Source organism: Chlorocebus sabaeus, chromosome 21, assembly GCF_047675955.1.
Source record: "Chlorocebus sabaeus isolate Y175 chromosome 21, mChlSab1.0.hap1, whole genome shotgun sequence".
In the NCBI taxonomy this organism is placed as follows: Eukaryota; Metazoa; Chordata; class Mammalia; order Primates; family Cercopithecidae; genus Chlorocebus; species Chlorocebus sabaeus.
This window is the reverse complement of record NC_132924.1, coordinates 123,163,598-123,183,701: the sequence shown is the minus strand read 5'-3', so window position 1 is coordinate 123,183,701 and position 20,104 is coordinate 123,163,598. Positions and strand designations below refer to the sequence as shown.

Below are 20,104 nucleotides of genomic sequence, written 5' to 3'. Positions count from 1 at the left end.
ACCATGGGGATGAGCCTGGTTCTGAGTCTGTGGGCCTAGAGTCTACAGGGGTGCAATGGGAGCCAGCTTGGCCCTGAAGCAGGCCTTAAGGCTGATCTTCAGACCCAACACGAACCCTCATCCCATGAGTGCTAGTCTAGAGAATGAGACTGCAGAGGCTTACCTGGAACCTGAGGCTGTGGGACAAGCCTGAAGCCTGGGGCTTTGTGAGGATGGCCTGGTGCTGGAGCAGACCTGGAGCCTGAGGCTATGAGGGCAGACCTATTGCTAGGGTTGGCCTAGGACCTGTGTCTGCAAGGTGGCCCTAGAGCCTGGGGCTATAAAAGGCCACCTGACAATGGGAAAGACCTGGAGTCTGGAGCCATAGAAACACCTTTAGTTATACTAACTAAGAAAAAAGACTGAACTATATAATATTATAAATAAAAGCAGAAACATTACAACTGACACTGCAGGTATACACAGGACCATAAGAAATTGTTATAATACTTATAGACCAATAAATTTGATAGCCTAGATAAAATTAGTAAATTCATAGGCATATACAACCTATCAAGATTGAATCACCAAGAAATAGAAAATCTTAATACATCAATGACAAGTAAGGAGATTAAATCCCCACCTAACAAAGAAAAACTCAAGACATGAAGGCTCCACTGGTGAATTTTAACAAACACTTATAGCAAAATGAATGTAATGCCAATTCCACTCAAACTTTTCTGAAAAATTGAAGGAAAAGGAATAGTTTCAAACTCATTTTATGAGGCCACAATTACCCTAATAACAAAACCAGAGGACACTACAAGCAAAGAAAATTAGAGGCCAATATCTCTGATGAACATAGATGTAAAACTCTTCAATAAAATACAAGCATACTGAATTCAACAGCACATTAAAAAGATTATACACTTTGAGCAAGTGGGATTTATCCCTAGAATGCAAAAATGGCTCAACATATGCAAATAAATAAGTGTGACACACTATATTAACAAAATAATGGATAAAAATCATATGATCATCTCAATAGATGCAAAGAAAGCACTAGACAAAATTCAGTATCCTTTCATGACAAAAATGCTCAACTAATTAAGTATAGAAAGAATGTACCTTTATGGTGGCCAAGATGGCCAACTAGAAACAATTAGTATGCATGGCTCTGATGGAGAGGAACAAAAAGAACAAGTAAATACAGCACCTCAAAGTGAAACATCAGGTACTTGCATTGCATCTAATCAAGGAAATAATTTGACCCTGGAGAATGAAGAAAAGCAAGACAGCATGACGGCCCACACAGGAGCAACACAGAGCCAGGGGAATCTCCCCCACCCAGGGAAGCAGTGATTGCATGTGCGATCTCAGGAACCCACACTTCTCCCACAAATTTTTGCAACCCATGAGCCAGGAGATCTTCTTGTGAACCCACTCCACTGGGGTCTTTTGTGGACAAACAGAGCTGTGGAGTCTCAGCAGAGCAGCTGCTCAGGCATGCATGGAGTCCTGAGAACCTTAGCTACTCAGGATTTCTGGCAAAAGTAGCTGCAACTCCAGCAAAGTGGGAGGTTAGATCCCTGCACATACCCTTAGGAAAGAGGCTGAATCCAGGGGACTGAGCAGTGACAGCCTGCAGACCCCACTTCCATGGCACCTCACAGGATAAGACCCATTAGCTTGGAGTTCCAGCCAGCCACTGGTGGCAGCATTGCCCTTCCCAGTGATGGAGTTCCCAGGAGAAGGGGCAGGCCACCATCTTTCATCTTTGTTGTTTGAGCTACTTAGCCCCCAACCAAGCCTTCAGAATTTGGAGAGTCTTGGCTGACCACAGGCAGAAGGGACCCACCAATAACAGCATAGCTGCTCTAACAAAACGTGGCCAAACTGCTGCTTTAAGTGGGTGCCCAATCCCATTACTCTTCCCTGAGTAGGACTTCCCAACCAGGGCCTCCAGCCACCCCCATTAGTGTTCTCCAGCCAACAGAGATTTTAATACATTGGGATGAAGCTCTCAGCATGAAGGGTGGGCCACCATCCTTGCTGTTTGGGCAACTTAGCTACTCCAACATTTAGGCTTTGGGGTGTCCGAGGCAATGGGGAACTGAAGTGGATCCCAAGCACAGCTTAGCTGCTCTATGAAATGATGGCCAGACTGCTTTTTAAAGTGGGTCCCCAATCACATTTCTCCTCATTGAGTGGGGCCTTTCTATCAGGGTCTCAGACCACCTCCTACAGGTGTGTTCAGGCTAGCAACAGGCCTGCACCTCCCTGGAATGAAGCTCCCAGAGGGAGGGGCACGTTGCCATATTTGCTATTTAACAGCCTTCACTGGTGATACCTCCAGGCATTGGAAAATCCGAGGTGACTAGGGACTGGAGTGGGCCGCTAGCATACCACAGAAGCCCTATGGAAAAGTGGCCAGACTGTTATGTGGGTGCCCATTCCCGTATCTCCTTACCAGATAGGTCCTCCAGGCTTGGCCTCCAGACACCCACCACCAGAGCTATCAAGCCAATAGCAACTCAGCAACTCCCTGGACAGAACCTTCCAGGGCAACTGAAAACCTCTCTGCCCCTGCCTCTGCAGTGGAACTGCCTTTGCCACCCTTGGACTAACATAGGAGCAAAGACCCTAAGTGCCTTATACACACCTCCAACAAGCTACATTTGACCCAAGAAGAGGAAGCCAGTCAATTTTCCATGGGTCCCCCACACCCCCCATTGCTCATCACCAGACAGGGAATCCCCGGCTTGGGCCCACCAGCACAGACCCTCCATCTTGGGCTAAATTGCACTGAGCAGCTGCTGACCTGCATCTTTCTGGGGTGGGGCCCCTGGGAGACAAGCAAAAGACCCTTGTCCACAACCACTACTAAGGTCCTTCCTTTCTGCCTCCAATTTGAGGAAGGAACATCAACACTGAGATCACCCCAGAGCTGCAGTGGGAAGCCCAGGAGCACCAAGTCACGATCTACAGCCAGCACTCAAAGGAGAGAGAAACCAATACTTTCAGAGCATTGAGAGGGAACATGGCCACAAATGTGAGGAAACATAGGGGAGCCACACAACCAAGCAAGAGTCTACAAACTGACCAACAAACACAAGTGCCACCTGCTGGATCACACCCTAAACCTTCAACACCAAAAATACCCCACTAACATACCCTCCTCTGAAACCAGAGACAAGAAGTCAGCTTCAAACAAAGACCCTGCACAAAGACTTGGCCCTGTGAAAACATCCAGAAAAAGAAGTCTATTGATGTATTCAATCTACACTGCAGTTAAAGGAACACCAACATGCAGAGATGAGAAAGAACCAACGCAAGAACTCCAATAACTCAAGTGGCCAGATTGTCGTATGTCCTCCAAATGGCACACCAGTTATCCAACAAGAGTTCTTAACCAGGCTGAAACGGCTGGAATGACAGAAATAGAGTACAAAATATGGATAGAAACAAAAATCTTCGAGATTCAGAAGGATGGCAAAACTCAATGCAAGGAAAATAAGAATCACAATAAAGCAATACAGGAGCTGAAGGACAAAAAAACCAGTATAAAAAAGAACCAATGCATCTGACAGAGCTGAATAACATAATACAATAATATCACAAGTATTAACAGCAGAATAAATCAAGCTGAGGAAAGAATCTCAGAACTTGAAGACTGGAAATAGGAACACTTTTACACTGTTAGTGGGACTGTAAACTAGTTCAACCATTGTGCAAAACAGTGTGGCGATTCCTCAAGGATCTAGAACTAGAAATACTATTTGACCCAGCCATCCCATTACTGGGGATATACCCAAAGGATTATAAGTCATACTGCTCTAAAGACACATGCACATGTATGTTTATTGTGGCACTATTCACAATAGCAAAGACTTGGAATCAACCCAAATGTCCATCACTGACAGATTGGATGAAGAAAATGTGGCACATATACACCATGGAATACTATGCAGCCATAAAAAAGGATGAGTTTATGTCCTTTGTAGGGACATGGATGCAGCTGGAAACCATCATTCTCAGCAAACTATCGCAAGAACAGAAAACCAAATACCACATGTTCTCACTCATAGGTGGGAATTGAACAATGAGATCACTTGGACACAGGAAGGGGAGCATCACACACCAGGTCCTATAATGGGGAGGGGGTAGGGGGCAGGGATAGCATTAGGAGATATACCTAATCTAAATGGTGAGTTAATGGGTGCAGCACACCAACATGGCACATGTATATATATATGTAACAAACCTGCACGTTGTGCACATGTACCCTAGAACTTAAAGTATAATAATTTTTTAAAAAATCCTATCATCCGTGAAAAAAAAAGCTATTCCACCATGGTCAATTAGGCTTTATTCCTGGGTTGCAAGGTTGGTTCCATAGACACAAATCAATAAATGTGATTCATCACATGAACAGAACTAAAGACAAAAACCATATGATTAATAGACACAGAAAGTGCTTTGGCAAAATGCAACATTCTTTCATGTTAAAAATTCTCAATCAACTAGGTATTGAAGGAACACACATTAAAATAGTAAGAGCCATCTATGACAAACCCACAGCTAACATTGCTGAATTGGCAAAAGTTGGAAGCAAATCCTCTGGAAAACAAGCACAAGACAAGGACGCCCTCTCTTGCCACTTCTATTCAACATAGGATGAAGTACTGGCCAGAGCAATAAGATAAGAGAAAGAAATAAAGAACATCTAAATAGGAAGAGAGGAAGTCAAACTATGTCTGTTTGCAGACAACATGATTCTATATCTAGAAAACCCTATGGTCATGGGCCAAAATCTCTTTGAGCTGATAAACAACTTCAGCAAAGCTACGGGATACAAAAATCAATGTACAAAAATCACTAGCATTCCTATACACCAACAAGATCCAAACCAAGAGTCAAGTCAGAAACGTAATCCCATTCACAATTGCCATAAAAAGAATAAAATACCTAGGAATACAGCTAACCAGGGAGGTAAAAGATCTCTACACTGAGAATTACAAAACACTGCTCAAAGAAATCAGAAAAGACACAAACAAATGGAAAAACATTCCATGCTCATGAAGATGAAGAATTAATATTGTTTAAATGGCCATACTGCCCAAAGCAATATACAGATTAAATTCTATTGCTATCAGACTACCAACAACATTCTCCATAGAACTAGAAAAAAGGCTATTTTAAAATTGATATAGAGCCAAAAAAGAGCCCAAATAGCAAAAGCAATCCTAAGCAAAAAGAACAAAGCTGGAGGCATCACATTACTCACTTCAAACTATACTACAGAGATACAATATCCAAAACAGCATAGTACTGGTAAAAAAAAAAAAAAAAAAAAAAAAAAAAAAAAAAAAAAAAAAAAAAAAAAACAGGTACATAGATAAATGGAACAGATTAGAGAGACTAGAAATAAGGTCACACATCTACGACCATCTGATCTTCAACAAAGCTGACAAAAACAAGAAATGGAGAAAAGACTCCCTATTTAATAAGTGGTGCTGGGATAACTGGCTAGCCATGTGTGGAAGATTGAAACCGTTGAAACTGGACCCTTTCCTTACACAATATATAAAAATCAACTCAAGATGGATTAAAGACTTAAATGGAAAACCCAGAAGTATGAACACCCTGGAAGACAACTAGGCAATACCATTCTCAACATAGGAATGGGCAAACATTTCATGACCAAGACACCAAAAGCAATCACAACAAAAGCAAAAATTGACAAACAGTTATCTAAATCAGAGTTTCTGCACAGCAAAAGAAATATCGACAGAGTCACAGATAACCTACAGAATCAGACACATTTTTGCAAACTATGCATCCAACAAAGGTTTAATATCCAGCATGTATAAAGAACTTAAACAAATGTACAAGAAATAAAAAACTACCCCATTAAAAAGTGGGCAAAGGACATGAACAGACACTTTCCAAAAGAAGGCATATATGCAGCCAACAAGCATATGAAAAAAAGCTCAACATCACTGATCATTAGAGAAATGCAAATGAAAACCACAAAGAGATATTATCTCATACCGGTCAAGATAGCTATTATTAAAAAGCCAGAAAAATAGCATGCTGGTGAAGTTGCAGAGAAAAGGGAATGCTTATATGCTGTTGGTGGGAGTGTAAATTAGTTCAATCACTGTGGAAAGCAGTATGGCAATTTCTCAAAGAGCTAAAAGCAGAACTACCATTCAACCCAGCAATCTCATTACTTGGTATATACCCAGAGGCATATAAATCATTCTACCATAAAGACACATGCACATGAATATTCACTGCAGCTCTATTTACAATAGCAAAGACATGGAATCAACCTAAATACCCATCAATGACAGATTTGATAAAGAAAATATGGTACATATACACTATGGAATACTATGCAGCCACAAAAAGAATAAAGTTTTGCCTTTTCTGGGAACATGGATGGAGCTGGAGGCTGTTAATCCTTAGCAAACTAATGCAGGAACAGAAAACCAAAAACCGCATGTTCTCATTTATAAGGGGAAGCTAAATGATAAGAACTTATGAATGCAAAGAAGGAAACAACAGACACTGGGATCTACTTTAGGGTGAATAGTGGGAGTAGGGAGAGGTGCAGAAAAGATCACTATTGGGTACTGGGCTTAATACCTGGGTGATGAAGTAATCTAGTTTAATTTACCTAGAAATGGTAGTTTACCTATGTAACAAACTTTCACATGTATCCCTGAACCTAAAATAAAAGTTGAAAAAAGAAAGAAAAAATGTACCTCAACACAATAAAGGCCTTATATGACAAGCCCACAGGTAACACCACACTCAATGTTGAAAAGCTGAAAGCATTTCTTCAACGATCAGGAACAAGACAAGAATGCTCACTCTTGCCACTTCTAACACGGTGGGAAGTTCTAGCCAGGGCAATTAGGCAAGAAATACAGATAAAAGATATCCAAATTGGAAAGAAAGACATAAAATAACCTCTGTTTACAGATGACATGATGTTATACATAGATAACTAAAGACTCCACTTGAAAAAAAATACAGAAATCAGTTGTATTTCTACCTACTAACAATTCACTATACAAAAAAGAAATTAAAGAAACAATCTTATTTACAATAGCTACCCCTAAAATACTCACGAATAAATTTAACCAAGGAGACAAAAGACCTATCCACTGAAAACTATAAAACGTTGATAAAAGAAATTGAAGATGACACAAATAAATACAAATAAATATATATATATATATATATATATAGAGAGAGAGAGAGAGAGAGAGAGAGAGTGATGTTTATGGATTAAAGTGATATTGTTAAAATGTCTTTACTACCCAAAGCAATCTATATAGTCCATGAAATTCTGTCAAAATTCTAATGCCATTTTTCACAAGAGTTTAAAAAAATCTAAAATCTATATGGAACCACAAAAGACCCTAAGTAGCCAAAGTGATCTTCAACAAAAAGAACAAAGCTGGGGCCTTCACACTACTTAATTTCAAAATATAGTAACCAAAACAAAGCTGTGGCAATCAAAACATACTGTTATAATTAAAACAAAGCTATAGTAATAAAAAAATATGCTACTAGCGTAGAAATGGACATAAAGACCAATGAACAGAATAATAAACCCAGAAATAAGGCTACACATTTATGGTCAGTTGAACACAGAACATACAAAGAGAAAAGGATAGTTTCTTCAATAACGGTGTTGGGAAAACTGGATATCCACATGCAGAAGAATGAAATTGGGCCCTTATCTTAAAAAAAAATCAACTCAAAATGGATTAAATAGTTACATGTTAGGCCTAAAACTGTAAACTACTAGAAGAAACACAGGGAAAATCTTGATCTGGGTGATGATTTTTTATGACACCAAAAGCATAGGCCACAAAAGCAAAAATAGACAAACATGGTTACCTCAAACAAAACATATCCTGCATAGCAAAAGATGCGATCAATAGTGTGAAGAGACAACCTATGGAATAGGAGAAAATATTTGTAAATCATACATCTCACAAGGGGTTAATATCCAAAATACACAAGGAACTTAAATAACTCAAGAGCAATTAAACAAATAGCCCGATTAAAAAATAGGTAAAGGACCTGAACAGACATTTCTCAAAATAAGACATACAGGTTTCTTTATGACAAGGGCATGAAAAAATGCACAACATCAGTAATCGCCAGTGAAAGGCAAATCAAAACCACAATGAGATATTATCTCATACCTATATATTATCAAAAAGACAAAAGATATCAAGTGTTGGCAAGAATGTGGAGAAAAAGTAACTCTTGTACACTGTTGGTGGGAATGTAAATTGGTACAGCCATTATGGAAAACAGGATGGAAGTTCCCCAAAAAAATTAAAAATAAGAACTATCATATAATCCATCAAGTTCCTGGGTATATATCTGTTATATTCTGATTGTTTATGTTCCCACAAAATTGATGTGTTTAATGTGATGATAAATCTTCATGCTTAATGTGATGATAACAGGAGGTGGGGCTCTTGGAATGTGACTAGGTCATAGGGGTAGTGACCTCATAAATGTGATTAGTGCCCTTATAAAAGAGGCTCAATAGGAAGTTTAAAAACAAAAATAAAAGAGGCTCAAGAGAAAACCCTTGTCCCTTTCACCATGTGAGGTTAGAGTGAAAAGATAGATGTCTGTGAGGAAGTGGGCCTTCACTAGACACTGAATCTGCCAGTGCTTTGGACTTCTCAACCCCCAGAACTGTAGGAAATAAATTTCTGTTGCTTATAAGCCATGCAACTTATAGTATTTTGTAATAGCGGTCCAAACTAAAAGAGAAAATTGGTACCAAGAACTGAAGGTGCTGCTGTAATAAATACCTAAAATATGCAAACAGTTTTGGAACTGGGTGATAAGTATAAGCTGGAAGTGAGAGGTTTGTGCTAGAAAAAGCCTGCATTGCTATGAATGGACCATTAAGGATGATTCTGCTAAAGTTCAGAAAGCCTCGGTTTTCTTAGTGAATACCTAAGTGGATATACCAATAACTTAGGTTATTGGTAGAAATATGGCTGGTAAAGACCATTCTGATGAGATCTCACCAGAGATAAATGAAGAATGTGTTGTTTGGACAATGGAAGAACAGAACTCTTTATCATAAAGTGGCAAATAACTTGGCTGTGTTGTGTTCTTTTTCCAGTATTTTGTGGAAGGTAGAATTTGTGAGTAATGAAATTGGGTATCTGGCTGAGGAAATTTATAAGCAAAGCGTTGAAGGTACAGTGTGGCTTCTCTTCACTGCCTATAGTAAAATGTGAGAAGAGAGAAATGAAAATGGATTTGTTAGTTAAAGGGAAGTAGAATTGAAACATTTAGAAAATTCTTAGTCTGTCCATATTGGAAAAAAGATAAGAAAGCTTTATCAGAAGAGAAAATGATGTGGCCTATTGATCATTTGATAAAGAAAATTAGTATGGATCAGCCATCTCAATGGAAGTCATGTGCTATTGACCAAGGCAGTGAGCCATCTAAACCCAAGCGAGGACCTATTGTCCAGGACAATGGAAAAATGACCCCAAAGGCATTTCAGAAATCAGTAGGGCTGACTGCCGTCACAGAATGCTAGGGCCCGTGGGATCAGAACAATTTCAAAGGAGGGGCCGCTGCTGCCCAGAGTTACCTCACATTGTGGACTCTGCTCCCCACACTCTGTTGCCATGCTGCTCGGCTCCCCTAGGTGCTGCTCTGGCAGGCTCTGGTGTGGTGTGTGCTGAGCTCAGCAAAGCTGTGGGGACAGGCAAAGCTTTGGAAGCTGGACTACTACCACAAAGGGTCCAAAAGGCAGGACCTCCATATCAGTGGGCCTTGAGAGCATCAAACCAAAAAAGATTATTCTTGAGTCTTAGGGTTTTGGACTTGCGTGGTAACTGTCACTCCTTTATTCATTTTTAATTTTCCCTTTCAGAATGAGAATGTCTATCTTATGCCTGTCCCACCATCATATGTTTGAGGCTCATGATTTACTTGATTTCACTGATTCACAACTGGAAAGCAATTTGCCTCAGAATGAATTAGACCTTAAGTCTCACCCATATCTGATTTAGATGATAATTAGATGAGACTTTGGAGTTACATGTGAAAATTGATCCTGAAACAAGATTGTTGAGGCTACTGGGATGAAAGTAATGTATTTTGCATGTGATAAGGGCATACATTTTGGGGAGCCAGGAACAGAATGTTATGGTCTAAATGATTACATCCCCCCAAAATTCATATGTTGAAATCCTCACTCCCAATGTGATGGTATAAGGAGGTAGGCCCTAGGGAAGCGATTAGGTCATCGGGTCAGAGCCTCCAGAAATGAAATTAATGCCCTCATAAAAGAGGCTGAAGAGAGACCCCTGAATATATATTCCACTGAATATATATATTCCAGTGGATAAAGATATATTTCATTTCCTTTAGGTATTAGTCCATTCGGGCTGCTATAAAAATATCATGAACTAGGTGGCTTATAAACAACTATATATATATAATATACATCTATATTATGTATATATATTCCACTGAAATATATCTTTATCCATCGTGAATAATGCTGCAATGAGCATTAGTATAGAAATATCTGCACTCCCAGGCTCACTGCAACATTATTCACAATAGCCAAGATATAGAAATAACCCAAGTGCGTCCACAGACAGATGAATGGATAAAGAAAATGTGGTGCACTATTAACATTCCATTAACAATGGAACATTATTCAGCCTTGAAAAAGAAGTAAATCGTGTCATTTGCAACAATATCAATGAACCCAGAGGACAGTATGCTAAGTAAAGTAAGCTAAGCACAGAAAGACAAGCACTGCTTGATCTCACTTCCATGTGGAATTTGATAAAGTAGAATGCACAGAAGCAAAGAATAGAATGTTGGTTGCCAGGGGCTGGGTGTTGGGGGAAATGGGGAAATGTTCGTCAAAGGGTACAAAACTTTAGTTATGCAGGATGAATAACCTCTGGAGATCTAACATACAGCATGACAACTATACTTAATAATACTGTAGTGCATTTTTGCAATCTGCTAAGCGAGTAGACCTTAAATGTTCTCACCATACCAAAGAAAATAGTAACTGAGAGGTGCTAGATGTGTTAATTACCTTGATTTAATTATTTCACAATGTGTATGTGTATATATACACATATCTATTAAAAATCACATTATACACATTAAACATATTTAATTTTTATTTATCAATGATACCTTAATAAAGCTAAAGGGAGGTAGGTATTTCTGTAACTATCTTGCAAAATACAATTCATCACATTAACAAATCATAGTAAATTAAGAAGAATAAAACTTACATTACTACCAAAAGAAATGCCATATTTTTGAAATCATCTGCAAAATCCTATTTAAAACATCTGCAAATATATTTTTTTCAGCTTCTTCCCTTATATTTTTTATTGTTTCATCATATTTTATTTTTAATAATTTTATTTTTTCCTCCTTTTCTGCCTCTGATTTATGCTCATCCTCTTTTACTAGTTTAATTTCTTTCTTTAATTGATCAGTGTAGATTTTCCTCAAAATCTCTTCCCGTTGTTTCAGCCTTTCCTCTGTGTCCTTGTATATGGCGTCAGAAAAGTAGGCCCCTTGGTTGCACTGCACCATTTTCTCTATCAGCTCCACCAGCTCCTGCACTTGACCTTCCTTCTCTGCCTCACTGGTTTGGCTGCTGTTGCTAAAGGCACAGCAGCGGTTCCCGCACTCCTGGACGATGCTTTTTAGGTTCACATCCGCATCTGCTATGAAGTCACTCAAGCTCTGGCCCACCAACTCTTCTTTGCGAGTGAACAAGATGACCATGTGCTTCATGGCTGGCTTCCCAAAGACAGCCTTGATCAATGCAACAGTTTTCTGCTCTTCGTCTGTGTAGCGGCCCAGCTGCAGAACCAGGACAATAGCATGGGGCCCTGGGCAGGAGGAGATGACGCAGCGGCTGATTTCCCTACAGGTGGTTTCCAGCCTCTCCTTGGTGTCAAAGAGCCCTGGAGTGTCAACAACAAGAAGGTGTCTCCCCTGCCATTCCCGGGATGCTTTTTGACAGATCTTGGTAACAGCTTGGGCAGCAATTCTAGACTCAAAGATTTCCTTTCCAAGGATGGTGTTCGCTGCTGCACTTTTCCCACTTCCAGTTTTCCCTACCAGAACGATCCTCAGAGAGGGGTCCTCTCTCTCAGCCATGCTCACGTCAGGAGGCTCTGGAACTTAGGCACCTACAAGACCTTAAAGAAGGGAAGATAGGAAAAAAAGCCGGTTTTGTTAAGTGGAATCCATTCCCAACCTTCTTTTCTGCTTTCTCTTTCTTCCTGAAAATTTGTAACATCCTATTATCCATATTAATCCCAGTAAAGACAGAAGGATGAAATAGTCCGATTAATATGGAAGAAATAATAGAGAAAGCAGTTAAAGAGTTTCCTCACAAAGTAGTACCAGGTACAGATGGTTTCACAGGGGGATTCTATTAAACCTTTTAAGATCTGATCATCTCAAAGCTACCTAAAACTGCTCCTGGCCATATGAAAAGAAGGAAAAAGTTACATTTTTTTCTATGAAGCAAGTATATTGATTCCAAAGGCTGACAAATATTTCATCAATAAAGAAAACTACAGATGTGTCTCATTTGTGAATATTAATATAAAAATCCTAAATAAATTATTAGACTCTAATAAATAATAGACTGTGATTAAGTGTGATTTATTTCAGAAATACTATGGTGGGTCAAATATGAGAATGCTGATTATTACAACACATCCCATTAATAGGTTAAGAAGAAAATTAACTAGATGCAGGAAAGATATTTGGCCAAATTTAACACGGATTCGTGTTTAAAGTAGTTTGTAGAACAGAAAAAATATATATTTCTTTAACATGATTTTATATAAATATAATTTTTAAATTTTGTCATCTTTATTTTTTTTCTGGAACTAAAATAGTTGATTATAAAGTTCATTCGGATGAAGGAAAGTGCAAGTTAGCCTAGACAATCAAGGAAAAGAAGAACAGGGAAAGATTAGCTCTACCAGACAATTAAACATTATAATCTCTATAATTAAAGCAGTATGATATTGGTGAGTGAATAGAGATGGGCCATGAAACAGAAACAGAATTCACAAATAGGCTATTGCTCATTTTACATTCATTTATATTCAATTCAATTACATTAACTTACATTCTGTGAAGCAACACCTCATACCAATGGGAAAGATGATGGACACTTTTATTAGCAACACTGAAATAACTATACCACCATATAATTTAATGCAATTTTATCTTTAAAATGTCACACAAATTCCAAATAGATCAGAAATTTAAATGTAAAAAACTATCCCATATAAATAATAAGAGAAACACGGGTAAATTCTTTGTTACTTGGCAGTGGAGAGGATGTTAATAACTAAGATTTAAAATAGTATAAGGAAAAGACTGGTAAGTTTGATTACACAAAAATCTAAAAAATTATGTAAGCCATACAACACTATAGACAAAACACAAATATCAAACTAGGAAAACATTTTTTCCAATTTATCTCAAAGACGGCTACTTTTCTTATTGTACAAAGAATATCTAAAAGTAAAGAAACAAAAGACCAATGACTTGATAGAAAATAGGGCAAAATATAAATACGCAGCCAAGGAAAAAATGCAAATTATCCTTGAATACATAAAAAGATATCCAAGTTCATTCACAATAGAGAAAAATAAATTAAAAACATAGAAAAAATAAAAAATTCTCAGAGATAACTCTTTCTCAACTATAGGTATGGCAAAAATCCACACATTTCCCAGCATAATCTGGTGGTAAAGGTATGGGGAAAACAGGTAATTTCCTGCATGACTAGTGTGAAGGGGAAAATAACCTAACACCTATAGAGGAGAAAGTAGCAATACCTTGGAAAATTACACATGCATTTACTCTTTGATTATCAATCCCAATTTTAGGATTTATCCCAGCACTGCACTGACAAAAATACAGAAAGATATATATGCATGTGGTTATTCATGCAGTACTATTAGTAATAGCAGAAGATCAAAACCCTATCAGATGGCCATCAGTGGGGACCAGTTGAATAAACTAAGGTATATTCATACAGAAAAGTACTATCCAACTGCAAAAAGGAATGAGAAATAGATCTATATACCAGTATGAAGAGATCTCTGGGATATACTGTTAAGTGAAAAAAGCCAAGTGAAGAAAATAACGTATCTTTTACTACCATTTATATAGTAAGAAGGAATATTAGTTTTATGTATAAATAATTTTTATGTGCATGTGAAAAAGCAATGGCAGAATCATTTGAAAACTAAGCAAACGAAAGAATTATTTATATGAAGATGGGAGGAACAAGGTACAAGGGACAGGAACAGAAAATGGTCATTAGACTTCTTTGAATATCCTTTGTTTTTGCAAATTTGATCTTGAGAACATTTCAATAGTTTACATAATTGTACAATAAAAATTATATTTTAAAACACCAGTAAAAGTTAAAAGAAATGGAACAAATAAACCTAATTGTATTTTGTGTCAAGGTTGAACCACACAAAGATTTGTCCTGAGAGGCTTGAAAATGTAGCATTAATAATTTCACTATGTGTGTGTGTGTGTGTGTGTGTGTACTGTTTTGAAGTCCATCTAAAAGGCATAAACCATGGTCAGCCAAGTAGCAATGAGTGCACTTAACACCCAGATTGTGATCTTCAAATGGCATTTCCCACAAAATAAATTAGGACTACTAGGAAAAAGTACTGATTGCAGGTCTGGGCCAGTAAACATACAAGTTTAGCCTATAACATCTTTCATACTAGAAAGCAGGGATGTTATAAAAAATTACTTAGTTTTATCAGAAGAACTTGGAAGCTATCTTAAAGAGGTTCCAACTGGACAAAGATGGAACAATTTGAGCATCATTAATAAAGATTGTTCCAATGGATTAAAATATACCAAATATATTGAAATCCAGTAGTTTATAACAACACCATGTTCCTGAAAGAAGTTAATTGCTCCCTTGGAAGTATGCTAGGAAAGTGACTCATCATGCTGAACAATGACAACTAAAGGGAAAGAAGCATTTATCTTGTCTTTCATACATCTCATCTTTTAACTATATCTCACAAAAGTGAAAGAATCGCTGAATGAAAGTTCCTTTGCATAGGACTATTCCATCTAATAAATGAATAAAGAATGATAGAATATCATCTTTTGGTAACTTTTAATGAAACAAATTCATTCTAGACAATCATTAACATCTGCTAACATCACAAAAAGAGAGACACTCAAATATTATGTGCCTTCTAATGGAAGTTTAGGATAGCATCTATGAAGTATTCCCACTAAAAAAACAAAGTCAAACTTTAATCTGATCCAACCTCCCCATTAATATAAATTCACAGAAAACACTAGAGCTAGAAGTGAATGTTAAATGACATTGTTAGGATGCATTCAGCAGTATGAATACTGTCCAGTTCTGTTGGACAAAAGACCTTCCCTTCCTTAAACAAAGAAATTTAACACAACATTAAGTGAAACTTAAGAGATGTCAAACAATTGTAATGTATGAATTTTACTTAGATCCTACCTCAAATGATTTTAAAAATTATGAGATCTTCAGGGAAATCTGAATACAACTGGTAGTATTAAAATTTATAATTGTCTTTTGAAGCCTGTTTATGAAATTGTGGAAATGCTTTTAAATGGTCTTTATCTTTCAGAGACACATATGCAAATATTTACTGATAAAATGATGTAATGTCTGACATTTGCTTCAAAATAATCTGTGATAGAGTTGAGAATAGGAGCAGATAGTTGAACAAGACTGGCATAAATTGATAACTGTTAGATTGTAGTATAGGTACAAGGAAGTTCCTTATATTATTTTTACCTTTGAATAAGTATAAATCTTCCTCAAATAAAAAAATGAACCCATGTATAGTGTAACCACTATCGAGTACATACTGCATATCAGAACACCCTGATAAAACATGTTTTGTATATCTCGTTTACTCTTCAAAAATACTCTACAGTGAAACTAATTTTATTATTCTAATTTTTTAAATGAGGAAGCTGGTGTGGCTCAAAAATTCTGGGAAACATGCCTCTGGTCACTGTGCTAATAGGTATTGGGCAGAGAAGACATTCGATTCAAAGTCTGTCTGACTCTACCATGCTCACTCTTAACCATGCACTCTACCGCCTGTTCTTGGTTGTTCTCAGGCCATGATTCTAAATTTTCATTGACATGGCATCAGAGATAGATCAGTGGAGGGCAAAGGAGATGATCCACACTTTCTGCAAAAAAGTGAGCTGGGAGCCAGCCTGTGATAAGGGAACCGTGAGGAGCGCTCTGCATTTCTCATGGACTTTTCCATCTCTCCCATATTGAGAAGCCAAACGTGAGAGAGACAGTCAGAAAAATCACTTTAAAACTTTCTCAAGTGGTTCTTGGAAGATCCAGAGGACCTCCAGCTAAGAGAAAGGCTGAGAAGTAACAAAAGCATTTACAACAGAGGTGGACAGTTTTAAACTGTGGCCAGACCCACCAGTTCTAGAAAATTTCATAAGCTCCTTGAGATTTAGTTCTCTCCGCTATAAAAAGGGAAAATAAAACCAATCTTGCAGGGTTGTCCTTAGGCTTTCATAGAGTGATTTCTATAAAGGTCTTTTATAGCAACTCTTTTTGTATTGAATGGCGGAGCAGCCCCACAAGTTACACTGTTAGGGACACAGCTTGTCTCTGCTTAATGCTGGAAAAAGTCAGCAGACTGAATTCTAGTGTTCCTCTGCCATGAGTGATCTGGGTACCCCTTGGATTTGGGATTCTGGGTTAGGATTCTGGGTACCCCTTGAATTGGGATTCTGATTCTTTTTCAGTAAGAAGAGGGACTTAGACAGGTGGACCCTAAATTGCCTGTCACCTCTACAAATCTGCCTTAGGAGCCCTTAATTTCTTATGCAGGTTATCAGGCAATACTCTGTGTCTACCACAACAGCCACTGAGTGGAGGGTGCACTAGGCAGCCACGCATGTCCTGTTACATATGAGATGCATAGACTCCGCAAACACATCTCCTCACTGCCCTTTCTTCTCACCCCTCCCACAACACCTTCTATGCAGTGCTGCTAGCACAGTGCCCTGTCCCTCCTCAGGGCAGAGTCCACTCCACCCACACACCCTGTCCTCACTGCCCTTCACAGCCCAATAGCACCAAGCCCTCTTCTCAGCCAGGCTCATCTTCTCTTGAACAAGTTGAGTTTTCAAGTGCAAATAAATCTCCTCACTCCCCTTCCTACTCACCCCTCCCACAGTCCCTTCTCTGCAGTGCTGCTGGCACAGTGCCTTGTCCCTCCTAAGGGCAGAGTCCACTCCACCCACACACCCTGTTCTCACTGCCCTTCACAGCCTGATAGCCCCAGGCCCTCTTCTCAGCCAGGCTCACCTTCTCTTGAACAAGTTGAATTTTCAGATTTTCTCCAAGGAGGCTGCTTGAGTTGTTGCTTTTGCTTTGACTGTGAGGCAGAAGTGCCTGCACCCCCACCAAAACCTCTAAGTCAGGAAGCTCAGACTGGGTGGAGCCACAAAAAAAAAAAAAAAGGTTTGTCTTTAAAGAAACAGAAATAGTGATCCACAATCTGGTGATTGCTTCAATTTTGCCGGTTGAAACCTTTTGCCCATGGGCCTGCTGTAAACATCATTTCCAAAGCTACAATTTTTGCTTCAGGTTATAGTGATGGGTGCAAAAAAGCCTTATTAAACGACCCAAATATTGCCTAGAAAACAAGGCATGGGATCTGATTGTCTTCCCTGGGTGGAGTGGGAGGCTGAGGGGTGATTTGGGGAAGAAGGGAGACAGGCATATACCTTGCTGTTTCCAAGCGTAGAGCTGGGGGTTCTTACTGATTGTGTAATATGGAGCCAACCGGAATATCTGGTCAACTGCGAGAGCTTTGGGAACATGCCTCTCACCTCAAGAAACCTCCAGAGCAGATTGGAACCATCCACTGGGTAAATTCGGGAAAATCTATCTCTGCCTGAGACTGGAGTAGGAGGATGTGGGGTAGAGAGGAAGGTAGGGAAGGGATGTAGGATCTATTCCATGGGTGCATCTTTACTTGTTAGGTCATGCGTATTTTCAAACTTGGAAGAATTATATGAAAAGCAACTACAGAAACTATGTGGTCAAGGGCAGATTATTTTTCCAGGCCTCACCTTCCTTTTTTTCCTTGGTTCCTAATGATTTAGACTCTGCCTTTGAGCCTCAGTGCTGTTAACTTTTGAATGAGTAACTTGAGGCCTTCCTGAAAGACTACAATTAAAAACCCATATTACACATTACTCCATGGGGGAATCTGTTCCTGGCCTCTTCCAGCATCTCTATGCTACTAGTGTTCTCTGGCTTGTGGCTGCATCACACCAATCTCTGCTGCCATCTTCACATTGCCTTCCTTCTTTGACTTTCTTGTTTCCCTCTTAGAAAGATCTTTGTGTTCAGATTTAAACTCACCTAGATAATCCAGGATAGTCTCCTCACTGTGAAAGCCTTAATTTAATCACCTCTACAAAGACTCTTTTGCTATATAAAGCAACAGGCACTGGTACCTCCCAATATCAAGTCTGTATTAGTTTCCAGGACTGCTGTAAAAAATTACCACAAACTTGGTAGCTTAAAACAAGAAAAAATTATTGTCTCACAGTTCTTGAGGCCACAAGGTGTCAACAAGGCCACACTCTCTCTGAAGACTCTAGGGGAGGATCCTTCCTTGCCTCTTTCTGGCTTCTAGTGGTTTCTGGCAATCCTTGCTACTCTTTGACTTGTAGATGCATCCCTTCAATCTCTGCCTCCGCAGCTACATGGTTTTCTCCCCATGCGCCTATTCAAATTTCACTCATTTTCTGAGGATAAAAGTCATTGCATTAGAAGAGCTTGCCCCAAAACCTCATCTTAACTTGATTACATCACAAAGACTGTTTCCAAATAAGGTCACATTCTCAAGTACTAGGGTACTAGGGGTTAGATCTTGAACATTTCTTTTAGTGGATACAATTCTAAATTGTGATAGAAAATTGGTTGTTAAAAAAAAAGGACAGTGTATGCATTTTAAGAGTGAAACACTCTAGATCTCTCCCTTTCCAGTCCCCGTTGCAATGAATTGGTGAAGCCTATGCAGACAGTCCATGTCATGGTAGTTGGAAAGCTCTTACTGCATAAGATTTAGCATCCTTATTGCTAAGCCTGGAATTCAGCTATTGTTGCAGTGTTTCAATCTTTCTTTCTGGGCCAAATTTTCCTCTATTCCTCTCCTTGAGAGGTAATTCAACACAATATTTCAGTGGAGCTCTGCTTACCTAAAATTCCAATCACAGTTCCTGTTAATACCTATTTCACATGGCTAAAGGAGACAGAGGTATAAAGGCAGTTTCTGAAATGTCACAGGTACTCAGTAAATGCTTTAATGATCCCATCTTAGTCTGTTTGGACTGCTATAACAAAATACTGTAGAATTAGTAATTTATAAGCAACAGAAATTTGTTTCTCACAGTTCTGGAGGCTGAGAAATCCAAGATCAAAGTACTGACAGGTTTGTTATCTGGTGATGGCTTGTTTCCTGATTCATAGATGGCACCTTCTTGCTGTGTCCCCACATGGTGGAAGGGGTGAGGGGTCTCTCTCCAGCCTATTATAAGGGCACTAACTCCATTCATGAGGGCTCCACCATGATGACCTAAGTACCTTCCAAAGGTCCTGCCTCTTAATACCATCACTTGGGGATTAGGTTTCAATACATTAATTTGGAAGAGGATACACAAACGTTCAGACAGCAGCAGATCCCTCCTCAAGTTGGTTAATCTTCTCTGTGTCTCATAGTCCCACTGCTGAGGCTTTGCTTGTGATATTTCTGTGTTTCCTGTTAAAGTAAAATTAAAAGAAAAAAAAAAAGCAAGGTCATGATTTTTATGCAAATTTAAAATACATACATGTAAAAGATTTTACTTAACTTATTGATTAATGAGGAAACCAGTAAGATATTATAATTAGTTCAAAGGACATTTGTAAGGGGATAAGATTTCCCGTGGGCCCATTTAATGACTGTTCCTA

At 38.7% G+C, this 20,104-nt stretch overlaps 1 protein-coding gene across 1 annotated transcript; it reads right to left on the bottom strand.

The window, feature by feature from the left end:
• Positions 1-742: 742 nt before the first annotated feature.
• GIMAP7 (GTPase, IMAP family member 7) lies at positions 743-17,575 on the bottom strand. Its single transcript, XM_007983436.3, has 2 exons — positions 17,447-17,575; positions 743-12,239 (listed from the first exon to the last, which is right to left on the bottom strand). The coding sequence occupies exon 2, from the start codon at positions 12,196-12,198 to the stop codon at positions 11,320-11,322; it is 879 nt and encodes a 292-aa protein (XP_007981627.1). The 5' UTR covers positions 12,199-12,239; positions 17,447-17,575; the 3' UTR covers positions 743-11,319.
• Between the last annotated feature and the right edge of the window lie 2,529 nt (positions 17,576-20,104).

Excerpts from the sequence above, each read along its gene's own strand:
- GIMAP7 (XM_007983436.3), bottom strand. The coding sequence starts at position 12,198 with ATGGCTGAGAGAGAGGACCCCTCTCTGAGGATCGTTCTGGTAGGGAAA.